General features: G+C 34.9%; 1 protein-coding gene across 3 annotated transcripts in view; it reads right to left on the minus strand.

Annotated features, from left to right (window-relative positions):
- LOC145737340 (laminin subunit gamma-1-like) overlaps positions 1-12,750 on the minus strand; it is an 85,965-nt gene that overhangs the window by 64,783 nt on the left and 8,432 nt on the right. For all 3 annotated transcript variants that reach the window (XM_081991982.1, XM_081991981.1, XM_081991980.1), the window contains exons 4-5: positions 5,704-5,821; positions 5,466-5,649 (exon numbers count right to left, since the gene is read on the minus strand). In XM_081991982.1, the coding sequence (XP_081848108.1) occupies positions 5,466-5,649; positions 5,704-5,821 (302 nt within the window). The remainder of the gene's footprint in view (positions 1-5,465; positions 5,650-5,703; positions 5,822-12,750) is intronic.

A 12,750-nucleotide genomic window follows, 5' to 3' on the forward strand; every position in this document is an offset into this window, starting at 1 on the left:
TGGACTACGCATAGGGCAAACGTTCTACCTGAATGGCAAAACTGAAAAAAAATGAATAAACACGGCAGTCACAGCAGAAATAGGTTCCCTATGTTTATATTCACATAAAATATAGGTTAATATCTCAAATGTATTTTTAGTTTTTATGTGGCAATTGCCATGGAACTTTGAGAATAGAAGATATTTTCATTCATCCTTGTTTCCAAGGCGACAAGAATGAAAGATACACTTCTGCTATAACATGCTGAATTAGCAGAATACCTATTTAAAACTGTAACAGTTAAGTTAACAAAATAAACAAAATATTAACAAATTGTGGCAACTGACTTAAAATATCGTGCATTGCATGTCGGAGGTGCAATTACATGTCGGACGTTGCACCTCATTTTAAAGAAAATTTCCGGTAATTCAACAAACACATCCGCCATTTTGAATTTTCTGTCAAAAAACGATGTTGCACCTTATTTTAAAGGAAATTTCGCGTATATTTAAAATTTGACCCACAAAATGGTGTCCACGTCCACCATTTTGAATTTTCCGTCAATCAATTATGTTGCTCATTTTTGAGGGGAAGTGATCACGTGGTACTCACCACTGGGCAATTTCGTCAGCGCCCTCAACACTGAAAATCACCGTGGAATCGGTATTTTCCTTGATATACTTGGCCAACAGAAACATGGCAACACTGGCGCGAATCGTAGTGACATCGGGCGTTTCCAGGGTGACGATGACGTCATCCAGCGCTGTGGCAACGTCGCTTTCACTAAAAATCACCTGGTTTTTGGTTTCCAAAAAATCGGCCACCAACTGAGCTTTTCCAGGTCGGGGCTGCCCTCCATACCGATTGCAAACGACTGGAATCACATCTTTGACGCCCTCTAGCGGCCAAACCAATCAACCAACTCAAAAGTGCACATTTTTCGACCAAATTATTATTTTTGGACGATATCGACCAAATTATCGATATTGGTTGATATTTGAATTTACCATACAGTCAAATAAGTTTAGGGACATTTTGGATTGTGGCACCTATTGCTTTGACATTGAATAATTCCGTTATTTGACAGCTGACGTCAAAATGTCACAGAACAAAAAAGATAGCCGAGATTCTAAGCTTTCCAAAAATGTTGACGGCTAAGTTGATTGGTTGCACCGTTTGGCCGCTAGAGAGCGTCAAACTTGCACTACCAACTTTCCTTAAACTTTCAGTGCACCAACTCCTTTAACCGTAAATAACTCGCTTATCTGACAAGTTACGTCAAAAAGTCACCGAAGCTAAAAGTGTCGATCGGTTGTACCGTTTGGCCGCTAGAGGGCGTCAAAGTTGTGTTTGATGCCAGTCGTTTGCAATCAGTATGGAGGGCAGCCCCGACCTGGAAAAAGCTCGGTGGCCGATTTTTTGGAAACCAAAACCAGGTGATTTTCAGTGAAAGCGACGTTGCCACAGCGCTGGATGACGTCATCGTCACCGTGGAAACGCCCGAGGGCACTACGATTCGCGCCAGTGTTGCCATGTTTCGGTTGGCCAAGTATTTCAAGGAAAATACCGATTCCACGGTGATTTTCAGTGATGAGCGCGCTGACGAGATTGCCCAGTGGTGAGTACCACGTCCCCTCAAAAATGAGATGCAACATCGATTATTGACGAAAAATTCAAAATGGCAGACGTGGACGCCATTTTGTGGGTCAAATTTTATATATACGCGAAATTCCCTTTAAAATAAGGTGCAACATCGTTTTTTGACAGAAAATTCAAAATAGCGAATGTGGACGCCATTTCTTTAATTACCGGAAATTTTCTTTAAAATGAGGTGCAATGTCCGACATGTAATTGCAACTCCGATATGCAATTGTAGGTTAAAATTGCACCAAACAAAAACAGTTTTGGTATATATATTTTTTTTTTTTTTAGTGGCCTTTCTACGCCTTTGTCGAAAATGTACTGTTGACCAATAGGAAATAAGTGACGTCAGACGCAAAACGCGTTTATGAGAACTAAGCTTAAAGCATATTTAAGAATCTTCAATAAATGTCCTATTCTGTAGCTTGAAAAAACAGCACAAAATTTGGTACAGTCAGGGAAAGTTTGAACTGCCAGAAACACAGTTTGAAAGAACAGTCAAGGACAAAATCGCTGGTAAATCCCTCTTGGAGTGAGAAAATGACTGTTTTAAGCACAATTTTGAAATTCTCATTAAATTTCCTATCCAGTAACCTAAAAAAAACACTAAAAAATTTGGTACAGTCGGAGAAAAGCGGTGTCAAAGTTTGAACTGTCAGAAACACAGTTTGAAAGAACAGTCGAGGAAAAAATCGCTGGTAAAACCCACTTGGAGTGAGAAAATGACTGTTTTAAGCACAATTTTGAAATTCTCATTAAATTTCTTATCCAGTAACCTAAAAAAAACACTAAAAAATTTGGTATAGTCGGAGAAAAGCGGTGTCAAAGTTTGAACTGTCAGAAACACAGTTTGAAAGAACAGTCAAAGACAAAATCGCTGGTAAAACCCTGTTGGAGTTAGAAAATGACTGTTTTAAGGATATTTTAGAATTCTCATTAAATTTCCTATCCAGTAACCTAAAAAAAACACTAAAAAATTTGGTACAGTCGGAGAAAAGCGGTGTCAAAGTTTGAACTGTCAGAAACACAGTTTCAAAGAACAGTCAAAGACAAAATCTCTGGTAAAACCCTCTTGGAGTGAGAAAATTACTGTTTTAGCAACATTTTTATAATTCTCATTAAATTTCCTATCCAGTAACCTAAAAAAAACACTAAAAAATTTGGTACAGTCGGAGAAAAGCGGTGTCAAAGTTTGAACTGCCAGAAACACAGTTTGAAAGAACAGTCAAGGACAAAATCGCTGGTAAATCCCTCTTGGAGTGAGAAAATGACTGTTTTAAGCACAATTTTGAAATTCTCATTAAATTTCCTATCCAGTAACCTAAAAAAAACACTAAAAAATTTGGTACAGTCGGAGAAAAGCGGTGTCAAAGTTTGAACTGTCAGAAACACAGTTTGAAAGAACAGTCGAGGAAAAAATCGCTGGTAAAACCCACTTGGAGTGAGAAAATGACTGTTTTAAGCACAATTTTGAAATTCTCATTAAATTTCTTATCCAGTAACCTAAAAAAAACACTAAAAAATTTGGTATAGTCGGAGAAAAGCGGTGTCAAAGTTTGAACTGTCAGAAACACAGTTTGAAAGAACAGTCAAAGACAAAATCGCTGGTAAAACCCTGTTGGAGTTAGAAAATGACTGTTTTAAGGATATTTTAGAATTCTCATTAAATTTCCTATCCAGTAACCTAAAAAAAACACTAAAAAATTTGGTACAGTCGGAGAAAAGCGGTGTCAAAGTTTGAACTGTCAGAAACACAGTTTCAAAGAACAGTCAAAGACAAAATCTCTGGTAAAACCCTCTTGGAGTGAGAAAATTACTGTTTTAGCAACATTTTTATAATTCTCATTAAATTTCCTATCCAGTAACCTAAAAAAAACACTAAAAAATTTGGTACAGTCGGAGAAAAGCGGTGTCAATGTTTGAACTGTCAGAAACACAGTTTCAAAGAACAGTCAAAGACAAAATCGCTGGTAAAACCCTGTTGGAGTTAGAAAATGACTGTTTTAAGGATATTTTAGAATTCTCATTAAATTTCCTCTCCAATAACCTAAAAAACACTAAAAAATTTGGTACAGTCGGAGAAAAGCGGTGTCAATGTTTTAACTGTCAGAAACACAGTTTCAAAGAACAGTCAAAGACAAAATCTCTGGTAAAACCCTGTTGGAGTTAGAAAATGACTGTTTTAAGCACAATTTTGAAATTCTCATTAAATTTCCTATCCAGTAACCTAAAAAAAACACTAAAAAATTTGGTACAGTCGGAGAAAAGCGGAGTCAAAGTTTTAACTGTCAGAAACCCAGTTTGAAAAAACAGTCAAACACAAAACCGCAGGCAAAACCCACTTGGAGTGAGAACACGGTAGATATACCGTTTTAACGGTAGATCTGGCAACATTGTTCTTGTACACCAAAACCATCAAAACTAACAATAAGAAAAACAAGTTCAAAATCTTCTAGACAATGGCGAATTCGCCGTTCACTGTGGGCTTATTAATTACAGTTTTCTGTACCTTCCAGCAGTTGACAGCGCCACCTGCCATTCCTAACCTGCTAAAAATTACCAGGGCCGTCTTTAACTAAATGATTTATTGTATAGAGGTGGACTCTAATAATTTTTTTGTGTCTTATTATCAAACGTACAGAGTGGTCGGATTTAGTACAGAGAAAATAGTACGATAATAGATAGAAAAAAAGTAGCATACGTGTTCCGATCTCTTTTTCTGAGCTGATGACTGGCGAAAAGTAGGCGGCGCAAACTTCTTTTGTTTCAAAGATACGGGGGGTTTTCGAAAATTGGTTATTTTGGAACCTCCTCTGTATTTCATTTGCTATTAAAGTTATCAAAAAAGGAAAAACGGTTTCCGGTAGAAGTTTTGACGTAGAATCCAATGGCGTTGTCAGTTTTTTTCTATTACGTTTAGTTTCTGACATGTGACAGTAAGTTATATTTTTTTAAATGGAACACCCTATATATTTTTACGTCATTTAATTCTGTTGATTTTTACTTTTTCAACGGTGTATTAAAACATATAAGTTTGTAAACGTCAATCTTGGTAATTAGAAAAAAAGCGTTTCCTTAACAAAAAAGTGCTAAATAATATGTATAAAAATATCCACAGTCGAAACAAAATTTGGATATGTCGTTTATAAACAGTTTTTTCAACTTCTACCTTAAAAATAGTAGAAAATAGAAATGTCCACTTTTCTTATTAAAGTGACGGTAGAACTGTTTGTAATTTAGATTTTTTAATAAGATTTATTAAAAATATTTAATTTTCTGATGTGTTAGTTTATATGATTTCCGATTTTTTGGTATTTTAGATATTGGCCTTTTTTTAGCTTAGCAAAGGTCTTTTTTTAAAATAACAGGTTTAACCTCTACAAACTTATATGTTGTAATACACCGTTGAAAAGGTAAAAATCAGCAGAATTAAATGACGTAAAAATATATAGGATGTTCCATTTAAAAAAATGTAACTTACTGTCATATGTCAGAAACTAAACGGATTAGAAAAAAACTGACTACTCTATTGGATTCTACATGAAAACTTCTACCGGGAACCGTTCTTCCTTTTTTGATAACTTTAAGAGCAACTGAAATACAGAAGAGGGTCAAAAATTAACAATTTTCGAAAACCCCCCGTATCTTTGAAACAAAAGAAGTTTGCGCCGCCCACTTTTCGCCAGTGATCTCAGCTCAGAAAAAGAGATCAGAACACGTATGCTACTTTTTTCTATCTATTACCGTTTTCTCTGTACCCCGTAAAACCATCGAAAATGCAGCACCCTGTACAGTTACACAACAAAAAAGCAAGAAATCAATTTTTTACTGCACTTATTGTTACCTGTAAAGCAGGACTGCTGTCAAAATTATAAGCGGATGGTCTGCCCTCCAAGGTACCAAAAGCGACATTACCGCCGCGTAGTGGCGAAATATCCGAATACTCCGAAGTGCACAGTGCTCGGGTCTCCTCGCCTCGTTTCGTGTGAGTGGATTCGGGTAGTCCGTAAGTGTCTCGACAGGTGGCGCTATTATATATACAATTTTTCAAATTGTATTACATTAACGGTAATTATCAAAACCTGTAATATTGATAAGGTATCCATTCTCCTCCCTCCTCGGTTTTTTTCGAGATTGAGAAACTTTCCGGCCTGGGCGAGTTAAACCAGAGGCGTACGTAAGTGATATCGAAGGCCTTCCCTATCAAAATAACGGATTCTATTAATAATCGATTGAAAAAAATTAGTGGGCGGCCATATGGTTGTTAACCCCCCACAATAACGACATTTTGTGATAATAATGATAAGACTGCAGACGACCTTTTGTCGTTTTGAAGGTGCTTGAACTTGACTATGATAAGGGCAATCACATCCTTAGTTCCAGGGGTCAGTGGCGTAGTTTAAACTGTTTTAACATTTTAAATAGTTGACGCACCAGTGGCGTGTGGGGTTTAATTAGTATGCTTTATTTCATAATTACATTGAGTTACACAAAGATGTATAAAACAAAAATAAAATGAAATGACGTCAGAAAAATATTACCCACACAAAAAAGAACTACCCCAATCTCATGTGCCTAACGGCCGTATTCACCATTCCACTATCAGACTGTTAAACCATTTTACAGTGTGTTAAACATAAACTTCGTATTCACCATTGTGAATTGACGTCTAACATTTAGTTAAATCTAACTATGTAAAATCGGCTTGTTAAATCCGTAACAGGAAGGGAAGAAAGTAGGGTTATGTTTAATATTTACATATTCATATTCATAATATTGCCTTTTCCAATTTTTGTCGCCTTTTTAGAGCGGTTTGCTGATTATTAAAGTCATTATGGACAGAATGGATAGAGTAGACTTTCATCTGTTAGATTCATCAGAAAGTGAAGATGAAATGATGGTGAGAGTAGTGAGACCAATTATAAGACCAAGAAATAACTTATTATCGAAATTAAATGATAAAGAATTTAAGAATAGATTTAGAATGAATAAGCACTCCTTCAGACACCTTGTAAATTTATTAGAAGGCATTGAGGATGATCCCAGAACCAAACTAAATAATCCGATATCAAAAGACAATCAAGTGTTAATTGCTCTCAGGTTCTATGCAACTGGATCCTTCCAGATGAACATAGGTGATCATTTTAATGTTTCTCAACCAAGTGTATCCCGTATTGTGAGTAATGTTACTAAGCATATTGCATCACTCAGACCTATATTTATTAACATGCCACAAACTGATATTGAAAAGCAGCAAGTGGCATTACCCTTTTTTGAACTCGCTGGATTACCAAGGGTTATAGGAAAGTGTGTTTTTCAAAAAAGTTTGTAAAGAGAATTTAATCGGGGGCAATACCACAAGAGCTCAGATTTAGCCGGATAATTTTTGTGCTTGTCTTAGAACACTTTCTTTTTGGTGTAACTGCACGAGACCTGTTGTAACTAAATCACGAGAGCGCAGCTCGAGTGATTTTGCCAAACAGGTCGAGTTTTGTACCATAAAGAAAGTATGAGAAGACAAGCGGAAAAATTATCCTGTTCAAAATCTGAGCTCGAATGGTATTTGATAAGACAATTCCATGAATATAATCAATAATATACGACTGCTTTGTACTGGCAGAAATAAATTTTTCTGGTTCTTTTGATTTTCTGCAGTAGAACTCTATCCGAAGCGAGCCATAACCAAAACAAAACGAACAAACATCAAAATTGACAGTGCCAGCAAAAACCTCAAGGTGAGACATTGCAACAATAGAAGTGTAGTAAAAATCCGTGGAAACGATGAAATCAACAGCAAAATTTATCCGATTTTTTTATCCGCTAGCAAACTCTCTTCCTTCCTTATTAGCCGATAGCAAACCGTGTTTTGCTGACGTATATATGGCATTTTTTGTACATGAGTGGAATTGTCTACAATATTTTTTAAGGAGCACTTGACTGTACCCTCATAAAAAATCAGTCACCTGGAGGAGACAATAGTGAGGTTTATCGAAATCAAAAGGGATATTTCAGTATAAATACTCAGGTGATTGGAGATGCAAAGTTGAAAATAATGGATATTGTTTCTCGTTGGCCTGGGTCAGTTCATGACACCACTATTTTTAATGATTCCAACATTAGAGCCAGATTTGAAAACAATGAATTTTCCCCATATACTCTAGTTGGTGATGGAGGGTATCCTTGCAGAACATATTTGTTGACACCCCTCATACTGTTAGAATTTGTTATAACTAATCTTAAATAAGACGAGTTAAAATTATGTCTAGTTTGTAAAAAGGTAAAATTACCCTTTTGTAATATGATACAAGTTAGTTTTTGAAGTTCATGTTGTGAAATTGTTCGGGCTGTCTAATTTAATTTTCTTATCTTAAATAAAACGTTCAAAGTTATTACTCTGTTGCTAATTACAACCCAACAGGTTATGGGCCCAGAGTTCGTTAAGCTGCGGAAGTGATTTTGAAGATAGTGTTACAGAGGTCTTCAGTAAAAATAAAATTTGGACCTGGTGTTTGGTCGTGGTCATAAAGGCATAAAATTAAAAACTAAAATGACGGAGGAAGACGTTTCTCAGATTGAGAGATTAACAAATAGTGAAACATATCAAATTTGGAAATTTCAAGTCACAATCCTGTTTAAGGCACATGGATTATGGGAAATTGTGTCAGGAATAAAGAAAATGGAAGATCTGGCAGATGATAAGGAAAAAGCAGATTTTGAAAGGAAAGACGCCCGAGCTCAGAATATAATAATAACAACCATAGATAAGAAGCAACTAATGCATATTTTTAATTGTAAAAGTTCTAAAGAAATGTACGACAAGCTTAAAAACATATATGAGAAACAAACAGAAGACGAAAAATGTTATTTTTCGTACAGCAAAGGAACTGACATTTTAATGCACATTAGCAAAATTGAAAACTTGGCATGTAGGCTAAGAGTACTTGGACAAGATATCCCAGACAGTATGTTGGCATCTAAAATACTTGCAACATTACCTGATCAGTTTAGAAATTTTGCTACGTCTTGGGAATCCACTTCACAAGGTGATAAAACCCTTGAAAATCTCTCAAACAGACTGATTGGAGAAGAAGAAAGACAGAAGAAACAATGCGAACCCGAAGGTATGGTTTTTAAAGCTCAGCTACAACAACAAGTAAATAAGAATAAAACAAGATTTGGAGGAAAATGTTTTAAATGTGGCAAGGAGGGACATATTGCTCGTTATTGTGACAAAAGGTCATGTAGAATATGTAAAAAAACAAATCATGTAGAAAGCAATTGTTACTTCCGAAACAGACAGAGCCAAGATCAAGATCGACAGGAAACTCATAGCAAAATAGCTTTTCTATGTGAAGATATGGATTTAGAATCAAATACAGCAACTTTCTTCATTGACTCTGGAGCTTCATCGCATATGACAAGCAATAAAAATCTGTTCACTTCATTACAAGCAGATTGTTCAGATGTTTTAGTAGCCAAGAAGAATTCATCTATAACTTCAGAGGGTAAAGGATTCATTGAAACAGATCAATGTGTTCTTGAAAATGTGCTGTATGTTCCGGAGTTAAGCAAAAACTTATTATCGGTCAATAAAATTACTGAAAATGGTGGTGAGGTAATATTTACAAAAAACAAAGTGGTCGTTTCTAAAAATAAACTACCAGTGTTGCAAGGTCAAAAGGACAGTAGTGGACTTTATTGTATTAAGTTGTCAACTGAAGAAAAATGTTTAATGACAGAAAGAAGGGATCAAAATGTTTTGTGGCATAAAAAATTAGGCCATCTTAGTGCTAGCAGTATGAAAAAACTACAAGATTTTTCAAAGGGCATGATTTTAAATACTGTAGAATGTGACCAAAAAATAAAGGATTGTGTAGTTTGCTTACAGTCTAAGCAAACTCGTAAACCCTTTAACAGCACTAGGACCAGAGCCACAAGACCATTAGAACTGATACATAGTGATGTGTGTGGTCCAATTGAACCAGAAACCTGGGATGGCAATAGGTATTTCTTGACAATAATGGATGATTTCACTCATTACACTCAAGTTTATCTAATGAGACATAAGAGTGAATCAGCTGAAAATCTTAAAAACTACATACACGAAGTGGAAGCTTGTCAAAATTTAAAAGTATCAAAAATACGGTGCGATAATGGAGGAGAATATAAAAATCGAAACTTCATGGATTGGTGCAAAGCTAGAGGTATAGTTGTAGACTATACAGTGTCCTACTCTCCTCAGCAAAATGGTCGATCTGAGAGGCTAAATCGAACCATAATGGAAAAGGCTAGAGCTCTTATATTTGAGGCAAACTTGGACAAGGCTTTCTGGGGTGAAGCTGTATACACTGCAACTTATTTGTTAAATAGAAGTCCTTCAAGTACTATTGATAAAACTCCTATTGAAATGTGGAATGGAAAAAAACCTGATTTAACAAATTTACAAATCTTTGGATGCATAGCTTATGCGAAAAGACTGGGACCAACGAAGAAGCTTGATTACCGTTGTGATGAGTACATTTTTTGTTGGATACTCTTTAGGAAGTTATCGCCTGTGGGACAATAAAAATAGAAAAATCGTAACTTCCAGAGATGTTATCTTTAAAGAACCAGTGGTTAGACCAGAATTTAACACAACTAAAAAAACCGTGTTTCTGGAAGATAACCTAAATGAAGAGATTGAACATTTGGAACCTGCTTCAGATATAAATTTACCTGAAAATGTCATGGATGAAATCTGCAATGAAAATGTACCTAATGAAGAAGTTTCTGATGTCCAAGAAGAAATCGAAAATAATGTTCAAACAAGAAGTGGAAGAATCATCAAGAAGCCTCAACGATTAAATGAGTACGTAATGCTGTCATACAGCGAAGCTATAAATGGGGTTGAAAAGTTCAAATGGGTTGAAGCAATAAATGAAGAGAAGGAGTCATTAGAGAAAAATCAAACTTGGATGTATGTGGACAGAGAGGCGGCTAAAAGTAAGAAGATTTTAAGTAGTAAATGGGTTTTTCGAATTAAAGAAAATAATAAATATAAAGCTAGACTAGTAATTAGGGGTTTTGAGCAAGAACAGGGAATAGATTATACGGAAACGTTTAGTCCAGTCATAAGTACAGCTCCGTTAAGAATTTTGATTGCTTTAGCTGCTAAAAATAGTTTAATAATTAGGAAATTCGATGTCAAAACGGCCTTTTTGTATAGCGAATTAAAAGATGAAATTTTTATGGAAATTCCAGAGGGTTATTCGAAAGTAAATTGTGAAAATAAAATCTGTTTGTTAAAAAAAGCATTGTATGGGCTTAAACAAAGTCCAATGAGGTGGAATGAACATTTTACTTCTGTTTTAAAATCAATTGGTTTGATACACCTTAAAAGTGAACAATGTATATTCAAAAATGAATCCTCCACCTTATTTCTAGCGATTTACGTAGATGATGGTCTAATTTTAGGAAATGATGAGGAACAGATTAATATTTTGATTCAGAAATTAACAACTAATTTTGAGATAGTGTCCTGTAAAAATCCAACTTCCTTTTTAGGTATTGAGATTTGCAATTTTGGTTTGGAAAACATGAAACCAGTTAGTACTCCTATGATTTATAATCCAAGCACTGATGATACTTGTTCGAACAAAGTTTTTCCTTACAGAGAATTAGTAGGTACATTACTATATGTTTCAAATAAAACTAGGCCAGACATATCTTATGCGGTAGGATATTGTAGTAGGAAATTAGATAAACCCTCAGAACGTGACGTAGGAAATATTAAAAGAATTTTGCGTTATTTAGTTTCAACAATCAATTTGGGCATTCAATATACAAGTCATAGTGAGGATTTAAATTTGTTAGCTTATAGTGACTCAGATTTTGCAGGAGATATATACTCAAGGAAAAGCACTACAGGGTATATCATAAAATTTTGTGGTGGTCTGAAGCAGAGTATATAGCTGCTGCAGAATGTATTAAAGAAGCTTTGTTTCTAAAGTCAGTTATAGATGAGCTTTTGGGAGTAAATATAAATACAAATCTACATGTTGATAATCAAAGTGCTATTACTATAATTAAAAATGGACAGTTTAACAAACGCAGCAAGCACATTGATGTCCGGTATCATTTTATTAATGAGAAGGTATCTGAAGGTATTGTTAAATTGTTTTATTGTCCAAGTAGTGAGCAGCTTGCAGATAGTTTAACCAAACCTTTAGATAAAGTGAAATTTCAAAATTTTAAATGTAATACGATGTTGGATTAGATTTATGTGTTTGTACTTGTAATAGATAATAAGTATTCTTATTTAAGATTAGGAGAGGGTGTTAGAATTTGTTGTAACTAATCTTAAATAAGACGAGTTAAAATTATGTCTAGTTTGTAAAAAGGTAAAATTACCTTTTTGTAATATGGTACAAGTTAGTTTTTGAAGTTCATGTTGTGAAATTGTTCGGGCTGTCTAATTTAATTTTCTTATCTTAAATAAAACGTTCAAAGTTATTACTCTGTTGCTAATTACAACCCAACACATACAACCTCATACTCTACCAGAGGAAAGATACAATTCAAGCCAAATTAAAACTAGAAATCCTGTTGAAAAGTTATTTGGTGTATGGAAACGTAGATTTCCTTGTTTATCTCAGGGAATGAGGATTGATGTTCAAAAAGTTTGTGAAGTGATTGTAGCAACTGCTGTGTTGCATAACATGTGTTTGAAGGCGATGATAATGACATGGTAGAAAACATTGGAGAGGAAGTCCAACAGATACACAATGAGAACCATAACACAAGTGTACGAGATGCGTTAATTGCAAATGTGTTTGCTGTTTAGAAGATATAATATACTATATAATTTTTAGAAAACAAATGTGAGACTTGTTTTATAAGTCAACCGACAACAACCAAATACAAATTTTAATTTGAAAGTTTGAAGTTTGAATAAGGAATAAATTGAGGTTAGATCGTCATTACAGCCATGTTGCCAAGAATAACTTTTTACTTATCAGTTTGTTTACTATACGGACCAGCCAATAGCTTGGTGAATAAGTACATTTCTTAACAAGCGGTTATTTGCTATACCATTGTTAGCTAACAGTCTGTTAAGCCGGGTAATGGTGAATACGGCCGTAACTAAAATA

The sequence above is a fragment of the Ips typographus genome, linkage group LG13, assembly GCF_016097725.1.
Source record: "Ips typographus isolate SLU linkage group LG13, UJ_Ityp_2.0, whole genome shotgun sequence".
Taxonomy (NCBI): Eukaryota; Metazoa; Arthropoda; class Insecta; order Coleoptera; family Curculionidae; genus Ips; species Ips typographus.